This window comes from Emys orbicularis, chromosome 17 (assembly GCF_028017835.1).
Source record: "Emys orbicularis isolate rEmyOrb1 chromosome 17, rEmyOrb1.hap1, whole genome shotgun sequence".
NCBI lineage: Eukaryota > Metazoa > Chordata > Testudines > Emydidae > Emys > Emys orbicularis.
Window position 1 is genome coordinate 7,580,358 of NC_088699.1, and position 27,714 is coordinate 7,608,071.

A 27,714-nucleotide genomic window follows, 5' to 3' on the forward strand; every position below is an offset into this window, starting at 1 on the left:
AGAGTGAAAATTGTGCACTGGGAGGTGAATTCCCTATAGATTCCACCAGCTTTTGATCACCGCTTCCTTTGTCGAAGCCTAGAGGTGAGCCTGACAGTTTTGGGGGCAATGTTATAAATTCGTTCCCGCTAATGAGACACCACTTTAGATGCATTTGGTGTAAACTATTTAGAAACTGCAAGACTCCTCCATTCTCTGTTAGCTCTTGGTGTTGGCGTTCCATGTTGAATGCTGATGTGATGTCTCGTTAATCTGCATGTGTTTGCCTTTCCACCTGCAATGTTCTATTTCAAAAGCCCAGATCCTCAAAGGTATTTAGGTGCCTAGCGCCCACTGAAATTAATGGGAGTTAGGTACCTAAATACTTTTGGGGATCTGGGCAAAAGTCATCTTTCTCTTCTGCCATGCATTTTGGAACAGAAGATCTGAGTTGAGGAGCAGTGTACTAACTATATTTAAAATACATTGGTTTAATCCATTTAAAAACAAAAAGTTAGGGGGATTTAATACCCAAATATCATGCCAATGTAGGGGGATTTAATACCCAAATATTGCACCAATTTAGTTAAACTTGTTTTGTAAATTGATTTATTTAAACCGGTGCGTATCCCTGTATGGATGTTCTTTAATCTGTTTAGAAGAATTTAGTTAAATTGATATAACTCAGACACTGTTTGAATGTCTCCCAAGAGGGCTTTCCACCTGCTTAATGAAATCATTTAAAAAGCCAGTTTTAGTTAAATAAAGACTAAACTTTTGTTTATAGGTAACCCCAACTGCTTTTGGTGATTTAAAGATAAAAAAATATATATCTAGTTCCTATTTAGTGCTTTTCATCTGTAGATCACAAAGCGCTTTACAAAAGAGATAAGTATCATTATCCTCATTTTACAGATTGGGAAACTGAGGCAGAGAGAGGTGAAATGACTTGACCAAGGTCAATCACCAGGGCAGTGGTAGAGAAGTGGCAAGCAAGCCCAGGTCTCCTGTGTCCCAGTCCAGTGCACTATCCATAGGTGCTGGAACTAAGGTCTTCTGCACCCCTGGCTTGAAGTAGTTTCCATCATAAACAGGGTTTACAGTTTGGTGCAATGGCTCTCAGCACCCCCACTATAAAAATTGTTCCAGCACCCCTGGTGCTGTCCGCTGGGCTGCACTGCCTTTCTTGTGTTACCATTCTGGCTTTACATCTTATTTAAAACAAGCATGAAACTTGTCAATTAGTAAAAATGGAAATAATTTACAAAACCCGATTTCCTTTCACCATTGATGCAATTTGTTAATTTTTTTTGTACTTCACTCACCTCGGAAAATGAAAATAGAGGAGACAGTTTCACTTTCCTTTCTAGTCAGTTTCTTGTTATGGAACATTTGGGTTACAACATTGCAAAGTGAAATATTTAAGACTTTGATATAGCAAAGCACCTAAGCATTTACACCAGTCTGTCCCTTTCAGGAAAGTGCTTAACTTTAAGCCAAAGGGACTTAAACACCTGTGATATACAGGAGGATGGAATAAATGATCTTCTGGATAGTTCTGGCCTTAAAGTCTATGAATTAAGCATAGAGTTAATGGGTTGGTTTGCCAAATCAGGGCCTAAACATTTTTAAGAGTCATTTAAATATTTATATTAAGTTTTGTAAAATCTTTAAGATTTATTTACTGGATCCTAAATTTTGGGTCTAAAGTATATAACAGTGTCCTTTAAAATTGTCTAGTGCACAAAAGCCTTGTGAGGATGCTACTGCCTATTTTTAATAGGCATGGAACATGTCATAAATATGATACAGCAAGGTACAGTTAAAAAAAAGGTAACCAAATGTATCATAAACAGCTGGACCAGATTCCTCCTTTGGCTCTTTATTGGAGACCTAGTTCTTCTTTCATTTATGCTAGTTTAAAGTCAAGATTCACACAAACACAATCAATGGTAAGACTGGTGTAAGTTAGAGGACAGTCCTGCCCTGTATATTAAGTATCTGATGCAGTAGAACTTCACTGAAGGGATGCTCCTTGCAAAACATTGTGCTTAGTGAACAATTAGTGAACAGGATGTTGGGAATGATATTCTCAAATCCTGCTTTTGTATTAGCTACTATATAGGCTTAGCAGCTAGGAAATGCTGTATCCATGGCAATGGGCGGTTCCATTTTTAACTTTCGAACATGTGAAGTAATTATTTTTTCTTTGTTATATTTTCCCAATATATAATGGTACTAATGGCCACCTGGCTGGCACTTAATGACAAGCTGGGTTAAAGGGTTAGGGCTTCATCTGAAATCTTCAACTCTACCAGCTGGTGGTTAACTGCCAGGAAATAATCTTCCCCCATAGGGCATCCTGGCTTAAATGAGATCATGACAATGAGATTGATTGTATAGGAACAAAAGGAGTTGGGATTGGGCAGGGGTAGTGATTAGATCTCCGGTTAGACGCTAGGAAAACATTCCCAGCCTGAGTCCATATCATATTTAACTGCTTACACATTTCAGACCCATTTTCCACTGGTGTAAATAACCACACAAATCACAGAGCAATGAAGAAGCAGACCCTTAGGCCTGGTCTACACACAGATTTTGCACTAGTATAACTACTTTGGCTAAGGGTGAGAATTTTTGCCGATATTGTTATACTAGTATAACCCCTAGTGTGGAAGCAGTAATATCAGTATAAAAGTCCCAAACTACTGGTGAGGCTTATTCCACCTCCTGTGGGTATAAGCTGTACAGGTATAAGCGCTTTTATACCTGTATAACGGTGTCCATGCTGTGGGGGTTTTGGTGCTGTAACAATAGTCATGTAGTTAAAGCAATACAACTTCTGCGTGTAGAAAAAGCCTTCGTTAAAACTGTAGCAAGGGTATTCAGCTGATAAATCTGTCCTTTGAAGTTCATCTTAATGTACCCAATGCTTACCGTATGCTTTTAAAATTTCCTGGCTTTCCCATTTCTGTATCAAAGCCATCACTTCATAGACACCAAGATGATTAGCTTAGTATAAATGTCTAGAGAGACTCACTATACTGCCTTTTGTGTTATTCACCCCCTGTAGGTGTGATCAGAAGCTGACTAGTCTCTGCGTAAATGAAAATCTGGCCTATGATTGACCGGAAATGGTCCAGCCCTATTTGAGTTCTTGATCATCTTAACAGCAGGGAATTTACTGTTCTGATCAATGTCTATTTCCAATGGAAAATGTTAATAGGGGTTAGCCTAACAAGCTAGACAAATTCAGACTGGAACTCAGGTGTAAATTTTTAATAGCAAGGATAATTAACCACTGGAGCAATTTAGCAAGGGTTGTGATGGATTCTCCATCACTGGCAATTTTGAAATCAAGACTGAACGTTTTTCTAAAAGCTCTGCTCTAGGAATTGTTTTCGGGAAGTTCTATGGCCTGTGTTATACAGGAGGTTGGATCACTGTGGTCCTTCTGGCCTTGGAATCTAGGAACGTTTCCAAGAGTCAAGTGTAGTGGCAATTAAACGACAGGGTAAGGACTCAAATCTGGGTTTTGGTCCTTGGTCTGCTAGTTACCTGCTGTGTTACTCGAGGCCTAAATATTTTCAAAGCCTCTATCAATTTTCAGTGCCTCACTTTTTGGGAACCCGATCTGAGACATCTCTGATCTCAAGTTGAGACACTCCAAATTAGTGGATGCTTTTGAAAATTTAGTCATTTACCTCTGTGTGCCTCAGTTTAAAGTTGGGGAAATAATCCTTAATAAGCCTTAATTAATACTGCAGCATGCTCGACATGAAGGCTATAGAAAGGCAAAAGGATACGGTACCAGACTGGAAGTCAGGCGACCTCAGTTCTCTCTGCCACTCTTTTGTAGTGGCCAAGTCACTTCACCTCTCTGTGGCTCATTTCCACCATCTGTAAAATGGGGATAATGATGCTCACCTACCTTTTGTAAAGTGCTTTGAGATTTATGATTAAAACACGCAATATTGGTGCTAAGTTTTATTATTATCATAATTACTATTAAGAGCTGTGAGCAAAGAGAGTAAAATGCATTATTCACATAAGAACATAAGAATGGCCATACTGGGTCAGACCAGTGGTCCATCTAGCTCAGTCTCCTGTCTTCCAACAGTGACCGGTGTCAGATGCTTCAAAGGGAATGAACAGAACAGGGCCATTTATCGAGTGATCCATCCTGTGTTGTGCAGTTCTAGCTTCTGGCAGTCAGAGGTTCAGAGGCTACTAGCCATTGATGGACCTATCCTCCATGAACTTATCTAATTCTTTTTTGAACCCCATTATAGTTTTGGCCCTCACAACATCCCTTGGCAACGAATGCCACAGGTTGACTGTGTGTTGTGTGAAGAAATACTTCCTTATGTTAGCTTTAAATCTGCTGCCTATTAATTTATTGAGTGACCTCTGGTTCTTGTGTTTTGTGAAAGGGTGAATAACACTTCTTTATTCACTTTCTCCATACCATTCATGATTTTATAGACCTCGATCATATCCCTGCTTAGTTGTTTCTTTTCTAAGATGAACAGGCCCAGTCTTTTTTATCTCTCTTCGTATGGAAGCTGTTCCATATCCCTAATTATTTTTGTTGCCCTTCTCTGTACTTTTCCCAATGCTAATATATCATTTTTGAGATGGGGTGACCAGAACTGCATGCAGTATTCAAGCTGTGGGTGTACCATGGATATATGTTGTGGCATTATGATATTTTCTGTCATATTATCTATCCCTTACATAATGGTTTGAAACATTCAGTTAGCTTTTTGACTGCCACTGCACACTGAGCAGATGTTTTCAGAGAATTATCCACAGTGATTCCAAGATCTTTCTTGAGTGGTAACAGCTAATTTTGACCCCATCATTTTGTAGGTATAGTTGGGATTATGTTTTCCAATGTGCTTTACTTCGCATTTATCAACATTGAATTTCATCTGCCATTTTGTTGCCCAGTCACCTAGTTTTGTGAGATCCCTTTGTAACTCTTCCCAGTCAGCCTTGAACTTAACTATCTTGAGTAATTTTGTATCATCTGCAGACTTTGCCACCCCACTGTTAACCCCTTTTTTTCAGATCATTTATGAATATGTTGAACAGCACTGATCCCAGTACAGATCTTTGGGGAATCCTGCTATTTACCTCTCTTCACTGTGAAAACTGGCTGTTTATTCCTACCCTTTGTTTCCTATTTGAGCTCTCTTTTGGCTCAGCAGCTGCTATCCTTCTGAAACCCAGAGAAAATGTCCCCAGTGTTTTGGTTAAGGTTGGGTAATAGTTAAATGATGCCCTGGAAGAATATCACAATCTCCTTCAGTTTGTAGCACCCATTCCTTTGCAAACTTCCATGAGGTTGATCTTTCTTTGAAGAGAGCCTGTGACTCTCCTTTATTCACAAGATCCCATTAAGCGATTTTGGCTCAGACTGAATGCCAGCGATGTGCACCAGGCGCTTTGTTCTCAAAGAGAATTTGCTCGAGCAGACGTAACCTGGGAGATGAAAAGAGCCATCTTGATTCCTGTTTCTGCAGGTGACAAACTGCACAGAACAACACCACCAAAAAAAAACCCCTCGGGAGATTTTCTGGGATGATTGCTGTGGTCAGTCTTGACAGAGGAGCCCTTCATTAAATGAGAAAGAACTACATGCTGTTGTATGTGGTTTCCAACCCCAAAATGATGAGATTAACTAGAGGCAAGGTGTGTCCTTTGCAATCCTCAGGAAAACAGCATTAGCAGCTCTGGATCATCATCAGTTGGTCTACCCTTCTGTTTTGTTTCAATCTCCATCAAGGTCCATATGTTTGGGTTTATGGCATCTAGGCCTGATCTCTTTTCATGCCAGTGTTGTACTGAATGTTTAAAAGCACTAGCCAGCTGAATGTGGAAACAGAGGTTAGAAATGTTGGTTTCTGACTGGCCCACAAAAGTGCACTGGAAACTTGGGCTGAAAGTCAAACCAAAGAAAAGGCAACGGATCGCCCGAGAAACCTGAAATTGCAAAACTAGTTTCTTTTGGTGCAGAATTTAAAATTTTCCCCAGGGAGGAGAATAAGGGGGGCAGAATCCTGGAGTGGACTTTAAATGGCGTGACGGGTATCTCTCTCTGCATACATCTGAGTTTATGTTCTCATTCCCCAAGGGAATATGCAAAACTCTTCCCCCAGGCTTCCCAGTCAATCCCGTGAGTGACGCCAGCTTCAGCAAACCCAGGGAGCAAAGGACTGAAGTCGAACCTTTAAACATAAATCCCTGTCTGCTAGTGTTTCTGTTCTTTTCACATCACCATTCGGATGTTGCAAGCACTGGCAAATCCATTCTCTCCCCTCAGTCTTCCGCTATGCGCTGGCCTACGGCAAGTGGGCCTGATTCTGGTCTCTCTTTCCGCAATGTAACTAGATTGACTCCAGTCATATTATTTCTAAGGGCAGGTCTACACTAACCCCCTAATTCGAACTAAGGTACGCAACTTCAGCTACGTGAATAACGTAGCTGAAGTTCGAAGTACCTTAGTTCGAACTTACCTCGGTCCACACGCGGCAGGCAGGCTCCCCCGTCGACTCCGCGGTACTCCTCTCGTCTAGCTGGAGTACCGCAGTCGACGGCGAGCACTTCCTGGTTCGACTTATCGCGTCCAGACAAGACACGATAAGTCGAACCCAGAAGTTCGATCGCTCGCCGCCGAACTACCGGGTAAGTGTAGACCTACCCTAATTTACCACTGATGTAAGTGAAATCAGAACCAGGCCAAGTTGTAACCTTTTGCTGGCCAGGGCTAGCTCTGTGAGGGCCAGATCCTAAGATCATTGAAGTTAATGGAAAGCATAGATCAGAGCATCAGGGCAGCAATCGCTCCAGCGGGGGTCGATTTATTGTGTCTAGTATAGACGCGATAAATCGACCGCCGATCGCTCTAGCGTCGACTCTGGTACTCCACCTCAATGAAAAGCGCAAGGGAAATCGATGGGAGAACGTCTCCTGTCAACACACCGCAATGAAGACACCACAGTTAGTAGATCTAAGTACATCAACTTCAGCTACTTTATTCACGTAGCTGAAGTTGCATAACTTAGATCGATCACCCCCCCGTAGTGTAGATCAGCCCTTAGTCACCTTCTGCCACCATCCCACCTTTGCCTATCTGGTTCTGTTACTGCTTCCCTAATCTAACAAAGATGAAGGAGGTGAAGCATGTCCTAAAGTTCTAGATGTTCCCTATTCTTCCAGACTGTCCCATGGCACTTAGATCAGCCCTCAAAACTGGAGAAGCAACAACTGTTTAAACCTCCCTTGAGTAGGCATGTGCCTCAGAGTAACAGCAATGATTTGTCCTATGTGCAGAAGTGTGTTGGGAAACTTGCATATACATCTGGAGACAATATAGAGCTGGTTGGAGGGGAAATTTGATGAGGATTTTCTTGATTTCCTCCCTCCCCCCATTTATTTTAAAAAACGTTGAAATTACATTGAATTTCAGCCCGCTCTACAGGTCTTTGAGGTCATGAGGGGAGAAGTGTGTGTGTGTGATTTCACAAACACTTTTTAAAATTCCCCCTCCCCCACCATTATTTTGAATCTTGGAATTCAAAATTAACTCAAATTTGAAACATTTTGGATAGCTCCAATAAACCTGCATCAATGAGAATGAAATGAGAGGCTCTCTGAAACCTCTGTGTGTGTGTGTTTCTCTACACTTTTACAGCATGTAAATGTGATTTTTTTTTGACTCTTTCTCTTTGTTATCCAAGATGCACAATGATTCTTGATAACCTTGAGATATAGTGGATGTCCTGCTTTTGTTTTCTGTACCTTGGTACATTAACATCCAATGACAGCATCCTGCTTTACCATGATGGAAAGTGACAGTGGCAGTTAAAATTCCAGGCACTGCTGGAACAGTAATTGAACAAAATTCTCCACATCATCCTTGAGTGTACTGCAGTGCACTTTGTCAGTTTTTTAAAAAGAACAGCAATTTAGGAAAATTAAAAATTGCCAAGACTTGCGAAATTAAGACCAGCTCAGTCTTGAGCCTACCTGATGTTTTATTTCATTCTTGTTACATCTCTGCCAAATTGTCTTGCTGTTCCCAAGAATAAGAGACAGGTGAAGTCAGTTTGGAATTAGTTGCTATTAATCTTCTCCACTCCCTCCCCAGCCATCCTCAGTTAGAACTTTTTAATGTTCTGCAGATGCCAGAATTTGGGGGTATTCCCCCACTTGCCTCAATTAAACATTTAATTACAAGATAGAGAGAGCCTTATTCCCATTTACATAAAGGCCCTTTTACACTGCTCTGGATGTAAATGTAATTCATGCCCATTTTAAGGCCCCTCTCCTCTGTAAATGAGAATCTGATCCAAACAATTTTGACACTGTTTCACATGATGAGGTCTCCAGTGGGTTTACTCATTTGCCATGTGTTCTGTTTTCTTCTGTATCTTGGGGAAGCAGGGACCTGATGGTGTGTGTGTGTGTGTGTGTGTGTGTGTGTGTGTGTGTGTGTGTGTGTGTGTGTGTGTGTGTGTGTGTAAAATATATCTATCTATCTCAAGTGAAGTTTCTTAGGGAGACTCAGCAGGGGAGAGAATTATCTTATCAGGAAGAGGACAGAAGGAAATATTCTTCTTCCAACTGACCGAGCTCTTTGTGCTAAGTGTTACCTGCAGCATTTGGATTAGTGGATCTTAATTTCCTGACAAGTTTATTTTACGCTGCAGTGGACATGATGGCTTAACATGTGTCGGCTGCTGCTCAGAAATCCTAAAATCAAGAGTGACCTTTGGTGTCTGAGTGCCTGGCGTAGCTTGTTTACTAGGACTTCCTGTTCCCCGGGGGGTGGCAGAATGTACCGAGATACAGTGATTGCATTTGGGAGCAAATTAAGATCTTATCCCAAATACAGAAAGTACATGGCCACGGACAGGCTTATGGGGGCAAAGAATGTCACCACCAATGCTGCTGAGACTCTTCGCTGTGATACTTTGTAACGGGCAAATATGGTGTGATAAGCTCTCTCTTTTTTTTTTTTGAGGTATTGGCATTCAGGCTGCAAGATTGTTTTCTGGCTGGGAAGATCTCTGAACTTGGGGCATTGTGTCTCTCTGAACCATTGAAATAATCATGAAAGCTGACGACTCGATGTAAAGCTATGATCAAAATGGATGAATGGCCTCTTCTATCTTATCACCTGTGTCTGCCTAGATTCTTATAGGGCTCCAGTTGTTGCTATATTTGCTTTCTAAAACCAACTCTCTGTATAACTTTTCATGAGTGATGTACCCGAATATTTGGATGCTAATAATTAAACAGTATTGTTAAATTTTAATCTAAATTTGGGTTAGTGCAGATTGTTCTATATGTAATTTATGACTTTTAAAACAAACTTTGTAATTTTGGATGATCTAAGCACTATATCCAGATGTACAGACACTCCTTCCTTAACCTGGATGCTTCTTTTAATTGGCCCAACTGCTGCTCTTGCACATGGCCTCTTAAAAATGTTTCTTCAAGTGTATGCTACGGTCTTTTCCTCTTTTTAAACACACATCTTCCTTCAAACCTTATCAGCACACAGTCGGCCTTTCAGCAAGAGCACATCGATGGCCAAATGAAACCACGCACAATAGGGGGGGGGGGGGGGGGCTATAATTCAACCATAGGGGCAGTTTTATGCTGTGTCCTACAGAAATATTGTCTAGCTCAGCACAAGCAGAGCCCGATAGACAGGATGATGCTATTCAAATGTATCGATTTCCCTGTCATTTAGGCTGAACTCAGCAAGCCCCCCCCCCCACTTTGTTCTGTAGTACTAGTAATAATAGTAATCGCAGTTTGCTTTACTGTAGCGCCTTCATTTAAGTAATTTGAAGTGTTATAGGACCTGATCTAGTGCCCACTGAAGACAATGGGCTTTGGATCAGACCCTTAGACATTAAGGCTGAGATTTGCAAAGTCGCCTAAGGGATTTGGATGTCCAACTCCAATTAAAATGCATGAGAATTGGCCCCTCAAACCCAATCTCAGCCTGTGCGTCTCCTCATCCCAGTGGGTAACTGAGGAGGCTCATCGGATGCTGTGACTTGCCTAAGGCCACATAGCAAGTGATCGGGAGAGCTGGACTCAGAACCCTGATCTCCGGCTGTGCCTCCCGGGTCACGCTTTTAGGGTCCAGAATTCATTAAGTTCTGCTAGGGAGACATTTTCTTGTTAGGATTTTCCGGCCTCTTCTTTGACCATGTTGCTGTCTCTCTTCATTTCCACGAAACCCAGAGGAGTGAATGAGTTGCACAGTTCTGAGTTATGTTGCTGTCCTGATTTCTGCTGGCAGATGAACAGAATGTTGATTCTTGCAAAGCTGTAGGGGGCCTTGTATTTCAAAGTTTTCCCTCTCCTTCGCATGTTGCACTGAGGAATCGGCTGCATCAGAGGCAAGTTGGATAGGAGCCAATGCCCACGCTTTGGTTTTGTGGTTAACAGGTCCTGTATTATTTGTAAATACACTGCAATCATACATCAGTTCGAACCGCACTCCCCCCACACACACACTTCTCTCTGTAAATGCCTGTGACATGTAGGAAGATTTCACACCGTATTTCCCCCCCGATTTTCCCTGTGTGCCATAGCATTTGTTTTTCCTCTGTCTCTAATTTTTATTTAGAAGATGATCATTTCTCTTGTGCCCCTTGATGACTCTGCCAGATGCTCTCTACCTCCCTAACTACATGAGTAATTGTACGAGTGGAACAAAGCAGAATTCCCTCTTCCCTCACAACAGTAGACTCAGGATGTATTGTAGCTGCTTAAGTCCTTGGAACCTGCATAGTTTAGCTTCCCTATGTGCAACAGGGTTAAGAGAATCTGTTTCCTTCATCCTTAGTCACGGACTGATGAAGAGGAAAACCCTTTGAGAAGTGCCTGAGCTGCAAAATTTGGCTCTGGAGTCGGCTCTCAAATACTCTGAAAGTTCAGGGAGTGAAATTGCCAGTGAAGTCAATGACAAAGCTTCCATTGACTTCATCAGGGCCAGGATTTCAACCAGGGTGTTTAGATCTGTGGGCTTTTGCTTTGGCTCATTATATTAATACGGACCAGCTGCAAAATTCAGATCGGGGTCTTGGTTTGGATTCTGACCAACCCTGAATTTCACAGCATTTGGACCTGGGGGGCGGGGGGGGGTTGTTTGAAGTTCACCTCTGTGATAGCTGACAAAAGAATAAGTCTGTTAATAAGCAGCAAAAGTTGGCTGCCAGGCTTGTTCGTGTCCCCCAGACGGGATAGATCTTTAATGCATTGGTTTATCACTCTTGTTATACTTATACTGAAACTCTGTCCTAAGTGGAAACTGGGATGCAGAGGAGCTGGGGGGCAAAGCTGCTGTCCGTTTAGTGGAATGCTTTTGGGGAAAACACTGAGGGTTTCTTTGCAGGGTTTTCAGCTTCCAAGCCTCCTCCCACTGGTATTTCTGTAGGACAATGCAATCTGGGCCACTGTATCCAGCAGAAATGTAGTTGGAATTTAGATAGGCAGCCTTGTTGTCCACCCAGGTTCCAGCTTGGATTAGCACCTTACCCTGATGGGGCCTAATTCAACAGCCATTGAAGTCAATGGAAGGACTCCCACTGATTTCAGTAGGTCTGGAGATGGCCCATGAGGAAAACGCTGCAAGCAGTTAACGCCGTAGTTTTACGTCTCATCCAGAAATCAGCACCTGCAGCCGTACTACCGCAGTTATTCACCCTGGACATGAGGGAAGAGTGCCAGCTCTGAAATCCTGGACCACACCCTCTCAAGCTGCCCAAGTACTGACCCTGCACAAGGCTGCTGAGATCATGAGATCTGGTCAGATCACAGCACAAGTTGGTGGTGGCTGTGGGCCTTTTATTGATTTATTTTTCCAGCAGCAACATGTTATCTGTTTGCATGGTCAGGATGCAACACAAATCAGTCTCCTGTGGAGGAAAGGGCTTATGATACGCGGTATGTCACACAGCCATGCACTGCACTGCATCAGGAGGGGTTGTGCCCCCACTGTCCTGCAAGTGGCCAGTCACTTTGGATACAGAGAGATGGGCTATAAAGGAAAAGAAAGCTCCCTTTAATGGGATGTACGTTTTATTTCACCCGCTGAAATGTCACATTGGTGAAATGGCTGCGGGCTACAGAACTTGCGAGTGATTTGGTGGATGTTTGTAGCCAGAGTCCATCTCTCCCCAGCAGCCAGACATCATGTGACTATCGCCTCATGCTGGAAGCTGTCACTGTCTCTAATGTGACACATCAGAGATGAGATGCTGTTTCTCATTAGCATCAGGGCCCTTTGGAAAGGGTGAGAGGGCATCCTCTGGAGAATTTTGGGCTGTGGCTGTTGAATGATTAACACACATGGAGAGCCGCAGAGCCTCTCATTTCATTAGCTTTGTATCATTTAGTTTGATAAAAGAGCTGGATGCTTATAATAATCACTGATAATGACTAATTAGCAAGGGTAATGCATGCAGTTGCTGTGTCCTTTATCCACACTTGTGTGTGTTAAGCCTACAGCTTGTCACCCTCCAGGCTTGACGTTATTTATTATTTTTATTAGTGGCCCCGATCTTATGATGAGACCTCTGTTGTGCTGGGTGCTGTACAAGCATAGAACATGTATATGCAGTTAAATAATGTTAAAAAGACTTTCACATGCGGATTCAGAATCTTGTCTGTGTAACTATTTTTTTAATATTATCATTTAAATTTTTTACTCTCAAATGACCTGATTTTTGCCTTTAAAAATTCTCATGGAGACGCGTAAGGGTTTGCTCATACTGGGTCACAACCTCCCAGGCGAATGGATACAAATTCATAGGACAGATCAGCCACATGGAGCTAGATCATTGTATTGTTCTTGATGCAAAACCTGATACGGGGAGGCAAAAGTATGTCGCTTTTATACCCCCTTCTGATCCCAGGGGCTGTCTGGAAGTGGCTTTTGCCCCGTGTGCACGTTTGAGGAGCCTCAATGTTGCTCTAAGCTAGGGCAATTGTAAAGCAGCTGAAGCAGGGACCAGGATGTGGCTTCCAGGGGGTGAATGCATAGAACAAATACATTACAGTGTGTAGGTGATACACTGGAAAGCTATTCTAGCTCCTGCAATAAAAGATGAAAACTAAGCAAGGAAACAAAATACAGTACCAATGTTAATATCCCTTGTGAATGTGTGTGAAGATTCTATTCCTCTCTGCATGCAGGCAGGATTAGAAAAAAAAACCTAATAAACTTAGGGCCTGATTCCCCTCTGACTTACACCAGTGTAATACCATTGACTTCAAATGAGTGGCTCCTAATTTACACTGCTGTGAGAGGAGAATCAGGCCCTTAAAGCTGCACAAATGAATAATAAATTGAGCCATATTTATGTTGGAAGCATTCACATTAAAAAAGCACGTACACACAAATTCCCTTTGGTTCCCATAATGTAATGCTGCTTTATGAGTTTTGCCTCTTAAATTCAGGGGGGAAAGAGCACGAACAAACCCAAGCACAACAGAACTGTGGAAAAAAATGTATCCAATAATCTTCATCTTTCTGTTCATATACAATGAGCCCTAAGCTTCCCCTGCACAAAGACCTTTTCTTGGGCTTCTTGACATGAAGGAGCAGAATTTCACCCTGTTCTCACTTGCCAGGTTTTTGATACCGGATCATTATGCATTTTGCAATGTAGAGGTTCGTTGTTTACTATATGTAATGAATCCTAGCACTCTCTGAGCATGGTAGGCATGTCTCTTTTTTGTTTTTTAAGGGCAAATATTCAACAAAATTCAATGTAAAATTACATTGTGCAAACTGACAGTTACTTGTAACAAGGCACTTTTGCTGGGATTTAGTTGCTAATTAAAGGTCTGACTGTGTGATTGCAGTTACACTGGTGTAAACAAGGAGTAGCTCCAGACAAGTCTGGGGGGGTAATGCTAAGGCCAGTATTAGGGAAGTTGGTTTGTAGTCTAGGGAACAGTTGTCCTGCACCTTTAGTTATTTACATTAATGGAAAATGGGGATAAAAGGCTACCGGATGATAATGGTAGCACTTTAAATCTGTTTTGCATGGTGTGATTGTATACGATGCAGGAAATCGTGAACTGGGCCCACAGTTCCTGATTATTATTAATAAACAAATCATTATTTTTATGACTGTAGTGCCTAGAAGCCCCAGTCATGGAGCAGGATGCCGATATATACTAGGTGCTGTCATCTCTTGCTTACGCTGTTTTTAATCGGGTAATTCCATTGAGTGACTTAACTCCCTCCCCCAACCTATCTGAGGTCTCACCACCTCCCTGTAGGTCGGCAGGTGACCTTTTGCTTCACTGCAGTAGCCTGCAGGATGTGAGACTGTCTTTCCTTCTCAAGTGCTTTGTCTTTTAAATTACTCTTGTTTCATGTGTCAAATCCCCCCACCCTTCCATCTGGCTTTTATAGTCTTACTTTTTAGAGGTTTTAACCATTGTTGTTTCTTATGTATATTGTTTATAGAGACACAAGCACCTATTTGGAGGTGTCATGTGTATATTGAAAGCTTTATGAATATTATTTTACATGTCTCCAGCTCAGATACCATGATAATGAATGCATTGTCCAAACCTGGAATACAGTAGCTCTTTCCTACCCAAGATCTCAAAGTACTTCACAAGCATTAATGAATTAAGCCTCACAATATGCCTGTGAGGCAAGTCAGAATTACAGATGGGGAAAATGAGATATATTAAGGTCAAAATGTTCGAAAGTAGCCGCTGATTTAGTTACCACCTCTGAGATTCTTTGAGCTGGATTCTCAGCTGGTGTAGATCAGGATAGCTCTGTTGACTTTGATGAAGTCCCAAATTGCCTGAATTTTAAGAGCTCTGAGAGTACAAACCTCCAGCTGAGATCAGTGGGGAAGAATATGATCAGTCTTTAAAGGTGGAAGTACATGAAACAATAGCTTTTGAAAATATGGCTGTGACACACAAACGAATGCAGTAACTGGGAACAAAACCGAGGTTTACTGAGTCCCCCCCAAAACAAACAGACAAACAAACAAAAACTCCAAAACACCCCTGAAGCAGTTGCTAATATTTTAAAATTCTGACTGGAGCTGATCAGAAAATGAGCAGGGGAGAGAGAATCACATTTTTTTGTGATTTCCCCTTCCCCGGTCGAAAATAGATATTTCAATTGAAAATTTAATCAAAAATGTGAATTTTGAAAAATGTGAACCAGCTGTAACCCTAATATTTTATGGGAAAGGGAGGGGAACACTTAAGAGAATCCAGTTTCATTTACTGATTTGGTTTTTAATTTTTCTTCCCAAAGAAAGGAACTCTTTATATGCTGTATGTTATAATTTAACATTCCAACTGAGTATTTATATTCCAAGAAGGCAATGTGTGAACTCTAGTACGCTTTCACTGTCTTATATATTAATTTTAAAAGACAATGTCAAGGTAACTAGTTCCCAAAATTTACATACTGTGGGGGAAATCCTGGTTTCATTGAAATCAATGGGAGCTTTGCCATTGCCTTCGGTGGGGCAGAATCTATTCACCCTGTGTCTGTCTTTTAAAAATGAGCTAGTTCTTTTAATGTTGACGTTCCACTGATGTTTCTTTGACAAACTGATTGTTGCGGAGAGCTCAATTTAAATCACTCATCCCCTCCTGCTGCTTGCATTAACAAAGCCCTGCATGTATATTTTGAGAGTGAATTTCACTCAGACCCTGCCTTATTCAGGACTCACCAGAAGCCAGGCATGGTTTTTGCTTGCCTTTTGGTGGTTGTTTTAATTACTTGTTACTGCAAAGACCGGTTTATAAAACAAACACCTCAGTTCAAGTGGGAAGAGGGAGGTTGGGCGCACAATAGTTTAGTCATCTGAGGGCTGTAATACAGTATTTTGGTCTAACTCTGGTTGTTGGGCTGAGTATGGGTTGTTTAGTGGTGTTTAGTGGCCTCTGATATACGGGAGGTCAGAATGACCTAAAAGCATTAATGATACATTTTAGTCGATTTTGTAGACCTAACCCCTTTGAATATATCACTTGGTAAGGGAAGGGTAATATTATTATTATTTAATCTATAACAATTTAATTATTATTTATTATTACTATATATTACTACATACTGTACCTTTTACGTCTGTCACAGTAAGACACCTTGGATGAGCAGGGCTGGATCACTAGATTCTTGTACAACAATGCTAATGCCTGATCCAGTGCCTGCTCACATCAATGGGAGTCTTTCCATTGACCTCAGTGGCTGCTGGATCCGACCCTTAGACCTTGACCTTGATCACTTCCTTGTGGGCAGCAGACAGGTCAGTCCTCCCAAACCTAGGTGCCCTTTAGGAAGATTCCTTCAAAGCTGGTGCCTTGTAATTTATTTTGGCTAGTTAAACCACATGAATGAAACTTAAATCGTCAGCAAGTCACCTCCAACCGTGGGCTCTGTTACGGTCACAGTTTGGGGTGTGCCAAGACATCAGACACTTGGTGGATCTACATCAGTGTTTCACGGTGCATACGCTATGGTGCGGATGGCGCTGAAAAGTACTTGTATGGAAACCAGACAGCTTAAACCAAGTCCCTGATGCAGCTAAGACCTAAACATGTGCTTAACTTTAAGTACATACGTAAGTCCTATTGAAATCAATGGAAAGCTCAAGCTAATAGTGCTAGATTGGTGTGGTTGGAGGACCCTTGACTTGAATTCATTCCTCCCCAGGCCTGATCCAATTCCCATTGAAGTAAATGGAAAGGCTCCCACAATTTACAGTACTCGATCAGTCCCTAAATTTGCTGACTATCTTCAGGAGATGAGGCAAAGCTATGTGTTTTATAGGGGGGAGGGATAGCTCAGTGGTTTGAGCACTGACCTGCTAAACCCACGGTTGTGAGTTCAGTCCTTAAGGGGGCCACTTAGGGATCTGGGGCAAAATCAGTACTTGGTCCTGCTAGTGAAGGCAGGGGGCTGGACTCTATGATTTTTCGAGGTCCCTTCCAGTTCTAGGAGATAGGATATCTCCATTAATTTATTTATTTTATTTATTTAAGGCTTTCTCTCCTATGGGTGTTTTGGGGGGGATTATTTGATAAGAGCATATGTTTTGTTTGAGTTACTGCTCAGTGGACCAATTTTGCTTTTTGTCGCTCTTTGTTATAAATGTAGAGGTTGACAATTATTTGCACCATGCAAGGTGGCTAAATTAAGTAATCTGAATAATAAACGTTTTTAAGTATTAAAAAAAAATGACTTCAGTGAAGGATAGTCGTCTTGTGCAGTGAAGTCATAGGGCCAAGACTGAACTTTGTATAAATCCTTTAATGGTTCTGAGAATACAGTCCATGCTGTGCCCTTGTTCCATTTATTCAAGCTACCTGGAAATGTCTGATATTTAAAACACCTCTGCACCCAGCAGATTATCTTCTTCCTGTAAAATACTACAGTCCAGCACACACATTAGACAGCATGGGCCAGATTGTTAGCTAGTGTAAATCAATGCCACTCCGTTCACTTCAGTGGAATGATGCTGATTTACGCCAGCTAAGGATCTGGCCTTACAAATGTAAACCAAGGGGAATTCAGTTTTGAGTAGTTATGTCTGTGACATTTATAGCATCCAGCCCAAGAGGATAAGCTCTGTGGAGCTGGATGAGCAAATGTAACGTGCAAGTGACAGGCAATTAGCAAGGCAGCCTACGCTACACATAAGATCAGGCCTCCTCTTGCTAAGTCTGAGGCCTGGTTTACGCCTAAAACTTAGGCTGACATAGCTACATTGCTCAGGAGTGTGAAAAAAATCACATCCTGGAGCAATGTAGTTAACCTGAACTAAGCCCCGATTTAGACATGGCTAGGTTGATGGGAGAATTCGTCCATCATCCTAACTACCACCTCTCGAGGGGGTGGATTTACTGCAGTGACTGAAATCCCCCTTCCATTGCTATAGCAAGTGTCTACACTACAGTGCTACAGTGGCATAGCTACAGTGCTGCTGCTGTAGTGCTTGTAGTGTAGTCATAGTCTTAGTCCCTTTCTGCGAAGATGTTTTAAAATCAAGGGTCAAGGACCATAATTTTAGTCATCAGAACAGGAGATTCTGGCAGCCATATCTGCAGAGGCAGCGTGGTCCGGTGGATAGTGTACCACGCTGGGATTTGGGTTCTGTTCCTGGCTCTGTTGCTGATTGGCTGTGTGACTTTGAGTGAGTCACTTCCCCTGTCTGTGCCTCTGTTCCCCTTGTCTGTCTTTCCTATTTAGACTGCAAGCTCTTTGGGGCAGCAACTGTCTCGTACTATGTGTTTATACAGGTCTAGCACAATGGGGCTTTGATCTTGGTTGGGGCTGTTAGGTGCTGCTGTAATACAAACTAATAACGAAAGTACTTGCTGGCAGAAATGAAATGCACAGCTGATCAATTGGGCCTTTCCAGGGGAAGGGATTCTGATTGCTTTTCTCTTCCTTCCTTTTTTCTTTCTCTAGAAATTGGCAGCAGAATGCCAGAGTGCGGGATACCCTGGCGTCCTTATCCCCTATAAGTGCGATCTGTCCAATGAAGAGGAGATCCTATCTATGTTCTCTGCAATCAAGACTCTACATCAAGGGGTTGATGTGTGCATCAACAATGCTGGCTTGGCTCGCCCCGAGCCCCTGCTCTCTGGGAAAACGGAGGGTTGGAGGATGATGATAGATGTGAGTAGTACGCCCGCGAAACAATGGGAACTATGATGGGCTGGGCAGAGAGATGCGATTCTTTGCCCTGACCAAGTGTTTGGATGCAGAGATAAGTGTCGCCAGCTGGCTGGGTGCTAGGGATGGGAAAATGTGTTTTGCCTGATTCTTGAACCATCTGGAATGTAGGAGTGATTACAGTAGGGGAGATCGTGGAAAAAGGGAGCAGAAAGGGAGGGAAATCTCCATTGGAAAAAAAGGGTGAAAAATGGAGCAGAGACCAGGTGGAGTGAAAACCAAATACAAAGAGACTGTGGGGAAATAAGGAGAAGGGATGGGGAGAGGACACCCATTTTTCTGGCCCTCATCAGTCTAGTATCTGGGCACTTCACAGTCATTAATGGATTTTATCTTCAGGCCACTCCTGTGAGGTAGGAAAGTACTGTTATCCCCACATGGGGAACAGAGACATGAGGTAGATAGTGTCTTAGCCAACGTCACACAGGCAGGCTGTGGCTGAGCCAGAGATCGAACCCAGCTCTGAGTCACAACCCAGTGTCCTAGCCAATAGACCATCCTCTCTATCTTGATATGCTGTAGACATCCACTTGTCCTGGCCTAGTTTGGGGTGGGGAGTGATTATTTTGCCCCAGTATAGTACTCGTCACAGGCTTCTCTTTACCCAGAAAAATGAGTTTTGGTTTTTAAATAAGATCATTTTCTGGCATGGGGTGAAACATGGGTATAAATTTCATGGGGGAAAAAATTAGCAAATGTGAAGGCACAGCCTAACAAATAGTCTTAGAAATGTTGCAAAATCTCCACCCCCCACAGAGGTTCACTATCTCAATTGAGCACTGTTGCTGTGTGCTGTTAAACAACTGCTGTGTTCTACCCTAGAAGGGTTGCCCGATCTTTAGATTATGTATTAATTACACCTCTACCTCGATATAACGCTGTCCTCGGGAGCCAAAAAATCTTACCGCGTGATAGGTGAAAACGCGTTATATCGAACTTGCTTTGATCCACGGGAGTGCGCAGCCCCGCCCCCCCGGAGCGCTGCTTTACCGCGTTATATCCGTGTTGTATCGGGTCGCATTATATCGGGGTAGAGGTGTATATTGATTACTTCCAGGGGCTTACCCTGAACAAGTCGCAAACCAAGTTTGGGGAACCCCTGGTCTAGGTGAAATGTCCCAAACATATGTATGCTGACTTTGCCTTAGCTCAACATACAGGATGTGGTTTGCAGGTCCCTTATGTTACAGCCAAAATATACTCTAATATAAACCTATTATAATAAAACAAATAGAATCATAGAATATCAGGGTTGGAAGGGACCTCAAGTCCAACTCTCCTGCTCAGAGCAGGATCAATCCCCAGACAGATTTTTGCCCCAGATCCCTAAATGGCCCCCTCAAGGATCGAACTCACAACCCTGGGTTTAGCAGGCCAATGCTCAAACCACTGAGTTATCCCTCCCCAATCAAACCCATAAGAAAATAAGAAACTTATAAGCAAAGATATATAGGCAAGCAAGCAGGCCAGCCTTAAATGTATCTCATGTACCTGTTATGTACGTCAGTTTGTTGCCAGAACACTTCTGTGGTTAAATTATTTATCTGTGATCAGAACTTCCCCTTAAACTCTATTTTCAGCTCCCCAAATACTTGGGGTTTTCTGTTGGGCCGTTTATCTGTTCAGAGTTCATAGGTCTCAAGCCTTATTCTAATTTGCTGAAGCTAATGTCTTACAGGATACAGGCCTGTAGATTTCTTGCATTACTGCTAAATATAGTGCAAATCAGAATATAATGCAAAGCAGTAAATATAATGAAGGCACGCTAGCCCCTTGGGCTACAGTACTGGCAGCATTTCAGTAGAGAGTCTGCCACATACCTGCAGGATGACTTCATTACATGGATAGCTCTGCTATCGCTGTCCTCTTTAGTGAAGGCAAAGACCACAATTTGCTTTCTTGTTGCTTTGCCACTTGTGAACTATCCCGCTTTTTCTTTCCAAAACTATGCTTAGTCATTTTGTGTTACATGGATTCTAAACTATGGGTTGTGATATTACTGGGGTCTGCAATACTGCGTCACTGTTTAATTCTGAATTTTAACTGGATTATATTTTACCTTGGGACTGATTTTCAGACGTGCTGAGCTCCCCATTTTTTTACTTGGGAATGGCCTCGTTTTCATTTTAATCGGAAAAAGGACCTATTTTCAAGCACCCCACTCTCCAAATCCTCCCTCGCCCCCAAAGAAAAATATGACAAATCCAGTACATGAGCCCCTTTTTTTTTTTTGACTTGGTACCAAAATACAAAAACTTCCAATTTCATGTAGATTTGCATTTTGTTGTGATCACGTCATACTTCTTCAGCACAGAGGTCCCCTTTATAGTAGACAAATGCTCCAAAGGTCTCTCTGGAAGTGGATGATATGTGTCTATAACCCACGGCTGATTAATAGATTTGACGTGATAGAAAGCTCTCTCCTGGTCTGTGTGCAATATTGGTGCCCTGGAATCTGTGGCATGCTGATTCCAGGAGCCCTAGAGGACTGCCATATCCCTGCACACTCAGGGAGTCATTACCGCGTAGTTGTGTCAAACGTCCACTCACAGACTAAGGGTATGTCTAGATTGCAGCCACTGGGTGTGATTGCAGCCTGAGCCAACATACCCCCAAGTTAGCTTAAATCTTGCTAGCTCAGGTCCGTAGTCAGCCGCCCCTCAGCTTGGGCTTGGCTATCGTATCTTTGAATCTCTTGCCCCTGAACCTCCTACAGGAGCCCCCCGGCCTGGGCAATCTTACTGTTCCTGGCAGAAGTTCAGCTCACTCCCAGAGTCTTTTCAGAGCCCAGTTCACACTCTCCTTGTCTCTAACCACTGGTGGTGCTTCCCAGGACCCACCGTAGGCCACTGGCTTGAAGCAGCCCTCAAGGGCCTTCACTCATACTGAGCTTGTTGTGTCAATCTGCCCCAAACAGGGCAGGGCGGGCGGCGGGCAGGTGTGAAGGAAAACCTAAGCAACTGTCTCAGGCTGAGCTCCCCTTGCTACCAGCGCTCACTAGCGTCCCTGGGAAAACTCCTCCCTGCTTCTGTGGTCAGTCTCACCCTTCTAAGTTCCACTTCTCCGAGTGGTGCAGGTTCTGCAGACGCACCTAACTGGTGCTGCCTGAGTACAGGAGTGCTTGTTAGCCTTTCCACCAGTGGGTTGAAGGGCTTGTCCCATCACTGGGTCTTGGAACAATGAAGCTGTGGCAGCACATGCTTCAGCTTGGGCTAGCACCACGAGTAATCACCGAGCGTTCTGGGTGAGTTTGTACAGCCAATGCCTGCAGCCTAGACATATCCTCAGAGCTCCATCCTTTGAGGACTTAGGTAGAACTTTAGTGACATGTAGGACTTGTACTGACTCTCTGCACTGGGGTAAATGTCATACTGATGTGATGTGCCATGTTACCGATTGACAAATATCCCTGCCGTCCATCTTCTGTTCATCTCTACACTGAGGTGTTGTGGTTTGATGTACCTGGAGAACCACAGCATGGAGTGCACATACACAGGAGCTGGCCTTTCTGCTCACTGTGCTGAAACATGCCAGAGGCCACCACCAAACCACCTGATACGTCCAGGAGTTCTGAACTTACTTCCCACCTTGTCCAGATTTGTTGACCCTCCGGATGATGTCTCAAGGCCTATTAATTTTCCCAGGCTTTCCTTGAGGAGGTGGGCTATTAACCGCATGCCCTAAATCCTGTGGCACTGAAATATTTAATACTCTTCAGTATTATTTTCCTTCAATCTATTGATTTTTTTTTTTTAAAGTGAAGATCCTAATTTTTAAACTAAAATTGTAAACTAAATGCCAGGTGCCAGCTTTTGTAGCGAATCCCGTTAGTTTCACAGTTTGTTGCAGCGGTAGGTAGTAAAATGGGTTGATTCATATCAGCCTAATAAACTACATTGAACTACATTACAAACGTTGAATCTATCTCCCCATGTAAGTATTCTCACACTTCTTATCAAACTGTCTGTACTGGGCTATCTTGATTATCACTTCAAAAGTTTTTTTTCCTCTTACTTAATTGGCCTCTCAGAGTTAGTAAGACAACTCCCACCTTTTCATGCTCTCTGTATGTGTATATATACCTCCTCAATATATGTTCCATTCTATCCATCCGAAGAAGTGGGCTGTAGCCCACGAAAGCTTATGCTCAAATAAATTTGTTAGTCTCTAAGGTGCCACAAGTACTCCTGTTCTTTTTGCGGATACAGACTAACACGGCTGCTACTCTGAAACCTAATAAACTATAGCATTCCTTTTTTTTCCTGGTCTTTATTACTTTATTTTCTGTTCAAAATCTGGTTAGAGCTGGATACCACAGAGCCGATTTCACGTGCCGTACTAGGAAATTGTGAAATTCGATCACATTATTTACAAAAACAGTCTCCTACGAGATGTACATACAGTACCTAGCATAATGGGACCACAATCTTAGTTGGAGATGCTACTGTAATATTAATGATAAGTGCATGGATTTATGGTTCTGTTTTCTGTACTGCACTGTGCCGTTAAACGTCGGAAGTCCGTCTGCAATGGAGGCAGGGTTGTGAGGTGATTTGGGATCTTACAGCATGAGAGAGACTTTCTATTCTCTCTCCCTCTTCTGGAAACTTTATTTTTATTTTTTCTAATTTTAAGTTATGGGAAATGACACAGAGAGTCCTCCATACTGGAAGTGCGTGTTCTGCTCATTGTGTATGGACAACATACCTGTGTGTGTCTGCTCTGATGTAGCTGTGGCATTAATTGTCAGGGTGATGTTACGTCACCTGTGTTAAACCGGGATGTCCAAATATTATCCAAATGAGGCTTTATTGACAGCTTGCCAGAAGCTGAGAGCTGAACCTAACGTGTGTCTAATGAACCCAACTTCAGTGGCACTTTTAATCTGGAGGGGAAGTCCATGGAAATCACAGGCCCCTGTGTACCATGAGCCATCCTGATCTGAGCAGCTTTACTGAATCTGGCTCATGATTTTTAACCTGCTAGTAAACATTGAAAGTGCTATTAAAAATACCTCTGGGTTTTGCTTCCTCTCTGAATAGTCCCCTTTTTAACAGCTATGCTCTCACCGCCTGGAAATCTCATTCTCTGAACGCACTGTAGCTGCATATAGCTTTCGGTCTGGCTCTGGCAGTGGGGCTTTTGCTGTCTCTCTCTAACTACATATGCATCAGAGGGATACACTTACTGAGTGCCACATGTGTGCCTCTAATCAACACACATTGGTCTGTTTCTGATGCGCTTTCTGAAACTTTTCAAGAGTTTCTTGAAACAGGCTGCCAGCTCCTTTCATGGGCCAGTGGGACTTCGCAGTGCTCAGAATAGTACGGAGAGAATTTCTTCAAATGTTCTGCACGAAGAAAAGCGTTAGCGAATGCTTTTATTTTGAAGGGTGTTACAGAAGCATTTCAAAGTCCAGCTGTGCTGAAGGAGAGGGGGGAAAAAATCTCCAAATAACCCTAGATCCCTTCATTAGGAGACATTTAGGGCCTTAAATTTAATGGAAGGGTTTTTAAACTGTTTCTTCTTTCCTTACATCATTTATGAGCTTTTGAGACTGACTTTGACTTTTACCGATCCCTCTTCCCGTGTTTCTTCCTTGAAACCTCTTCCTGAAGCTCCACCAGCCAGAGAAGTGCTATCGTTTATTTATTACAGCCCCTACTGCGCTGCTGTGGGATTCCAGATCCTTGTCACCTGAACTGTTGTCTGTTGTGTATTCCTTCCTCCCTCCTCCCCCCAGTGCAGGCTTCTCAGGGCATGGACCACATCCTCTTTGTGTCCTCTACAGCACTGAGCAAGCAGTTGGCACTTAACAAATACACAGTGTATGAGTGTGAATTTTATGCCACTCTGGCAGCATAAAGGGGCTTTAAAATGGGTGGAAATATCCCCTAGCCCCAAAATAGCCGTGAAATGCCCCTTGTACAGAGGACCTCCTTTGAATAGTGTGGAGAGAGCACCAGGGCCCCTGGCTCCAACCCCTGGCGTAGGGGGACATCAGAGGCATCACTGATGCATACTGCATTACACCTATTCTCTGCGTCCTGGGGCTCACAGAAAGCTACATTCGAGCCGTCTCAAGGCAAGGGCTAGCCAGGCTCCTGTAGGGCCCCAGGATATGGGGAGTGCAAAGGTGGTTTAAAGCCACTCTTGTGCCCTTGCTCCAAGTGCAAGAATGGAGCAACTGGGAAACAAGCCCTGAGATTTTTATCCATCCTCGGTCGGGTGCACTCCCATCGACGTTGGCAGGAATGTGTCTTGAGAAGGACCTCAGATTTGGCTTGAATTACACCATGGTTTTGTCTTAATTTCCCTCTGATTCTGTTTCCTATTATGGTACTTTGTCTCCAGTTGGAAGGGCAGAAAAATGGCCTCTTGCCAATCCATTGCTGAGATCTGCTTACGAGGAGAGGTATATTGGTAGCATATTGCTCAGCTGATTCTATTTTGGGACTTGCAGCAAATTACCCCTTTTTCCAATATCTCTTTATTGAGTTTAGTTTCTTTGAATCTCTCCAGGTAGATCCACACAAAGTAGCGGACAAATTGAAAAGGTCAGAAATGAGAAATGTCAGATCCCGGGCAAGGTGGATCAAAGGCAACAATCCCTCTGATCAGAAATAGGAAAGGTTTTACAAGTGTGGGAGCAGGTCCTCAGCTGGTGTTAATCAGCGTTGCTCTATTCCCTTTGATGGAGCTATGCCGATTTTACAGCAGCTAAAGATCTAGCTCATAAAATCATAGGCAGAATGAAAACAATGTTTGCTTCCTCAGCATGGCTCATCTCCACATGTACAATGCAGCTCCTGGCTGGGGTGTGAACTGTGGGGGGGGGATTTTCAAAAGCACTTATATGATTTAGGAATATAAAACCCAGTGGGGTTTTGAAAATCTCACCCCAAGTCTCAACGCCCAATGAGTCATGGGACGGCTCTCCATTATCACAAGGTAGTGGCTTTGGAATAGGAGCGCGCCCCTCCCCCCTCCTTCCCCCATACCTCGAAAACAATCCCTGCATCTCCTGGCACAGAGAGGCTTCCAGCAGCCAGGTTTATGCCCAGAAGACAGATAACCAAAGGTTAACGTTTAACACCAAATCAGAGATCCAGGCTTTCAAACTCAGCAAGAGCCACCGCCTTGTGCAATGTCTAGTAGGCCTTGAAACTTTAATGGAGTGATTTATGGCTGGCCCCTGCAAGGGTGCCCAAGTGGGGGAGGATGCAAAGAGCCTGCATCCTCAGTACAGAGGCTGGTCATAGTTACAGCCTTGGCTGTACAGAGGACGCTCAGGGCTAACTCCTCCAAAGGGAAAGGGTTAGGAGGCAGGACTGTAGTCCCATCTGTCATGCCTGTCCACACCAGCCCGAAGACTCAGGCCCAATTTCTCAAAGGTATTTAGGTGCCTAACTCTCATTGAAATAGGAACCTAGATACCTTTGAGTGTCTGGGCCCCATATGGTGCTTTAATCACAGGACCATCCTTCCCCCTCTTTTCGTAGAATTGTAGGACTGGAAGGGACCTCGAGAGGTCGTCTAGTCCAGTCTCCTGCACTCAAGGCAGGACTAAGTGTTATCTAGACCATCCCTGATAAGTGTGTGTCTAACCTGCTCTTAAAAATCTCCCATCTCCTTTCCTCCGGTTTATGAGGTTTCCGTTCTCCCCTCTATTCTCCCAGCTTGTTTATAATATTGTGGTCTAAATGAGACCCAGACTGAAGTCTGCTCAGCCTTCTACATTCTGCTGAGGAGAATCTGGAGCCCCATGCTGCGTACACACCTTATTTCACACAGTAATCTTTGAACAACTCCTTCACGCTTTACCCACTGACCTTTACAGCCAGGAATTCAAGCAGAACCTTCCGTCCACTCCACGTGGGCTACATTCCAGCCCAGAGGCAAAAGATTCCAGTGCACATACCATCACATTCAGTAACTCTTGCGTGGTGTGGGGGTGGGTGAAAAGTCCTGGCTCTCTGGGTCTTTTGACAGTTCTTCATTGACCGGGGATGCTTTTTGCAGTTTGTTTAACTATACCTCTGCTGTGTGTGTACGCAAAGCGACAATACAGTACTGTGTGAGGCACGTTTTCACAGAGGCCAGTGAAACCAGTAGCTCTATGACACTGGCAGATATTGCCAGTAGATCTAACGTATTCTCCTGGAGAGGCTTCAACTACTTGAGATGATTGTGAGCCTCAGGACGAGCAAAACGAATCCTGGCAGCTGCTGCTTCACCTTTGTCCAGCTGAGTCGTGGAGGCTCTTTGATGCTACGTATCCATTTCCCTACACTTGTCACTAAAGTACCGCAGTTAATAAGATTCATAGTGTGGTGGGTGGCTTTTTTTTTTTTTTCCTGATGGTAAAACATTTACTTTTTGGCATCCTCCCCAAATGTAACTGCATGTTGTAAAGCGCTCTGTGTTGCAAGATCATGATGATTTTAGCTTTCTACATTAAACATTGCAGAAATGCCCCTCCGTCCTTGCTCCTTCAAATAGCCTAATAGAGAGGCAAGCTGCCAGATCCCCAGCTAGTGTAAGCTGGCACAGCTCCATTGACTTCAGTGGAATAATGCTGATTTACATCAGCTGAGAATCTGAGGCCATTATACTCACGACTTTACGGCTTCACAGAGAGCAGCACTGGTGTTCATGGAGGCTTTTAAAAGCCAAGATCTGTATCTCAAAGGTTGGTTTTGGTTGTTTGTTTATTTAAGATTTTGACTGAAACAATCCATTCACACTTTCCTTGACCTTGCTAACTGTAAAATCAAAATAGATTTGAAATACCCTGCCTATTCTGGGCTTTACTCCAGCCCTGGAATACAGGGCAACTTTGGTGAGACCTCTAGAGACCTCCCACGTAACCAAGGTAAATTTTTAACCTGGTATATGGGGATTTTAGCCTCAAGTTCCCAGGGTGATGGCATTGTGCTGGCTAAATGCCCAGGTAGTGTTTATATGCTCAG

The 27,714-nt window shown here is 43.2% G+C and overlaps 1 protein-coding gene across 1 annotated transcript in view; it reads left to right on the top strand.

The window, feature by feature from the left end:
- The window catches only part of DHRS11 (dehydrogenase/reductase 11), a 69,828-nt gene that overhangs the window by 32,351 nt on the left and 9,763 nt on the right, over positions 1 to 27,714 (top strand). Inside the window, exon 2 of the mRNA XM_065418557.1 lies at positions 18,476 to 18,685. Within this exon, the coding sequence (XP_065274629.1) occupies positions 18,476 to 18,685 (210 nt within the window). The remainder of the gene's footprint in view (positions 1 to 18,475; positions 18,686 to 27,714) is intronic.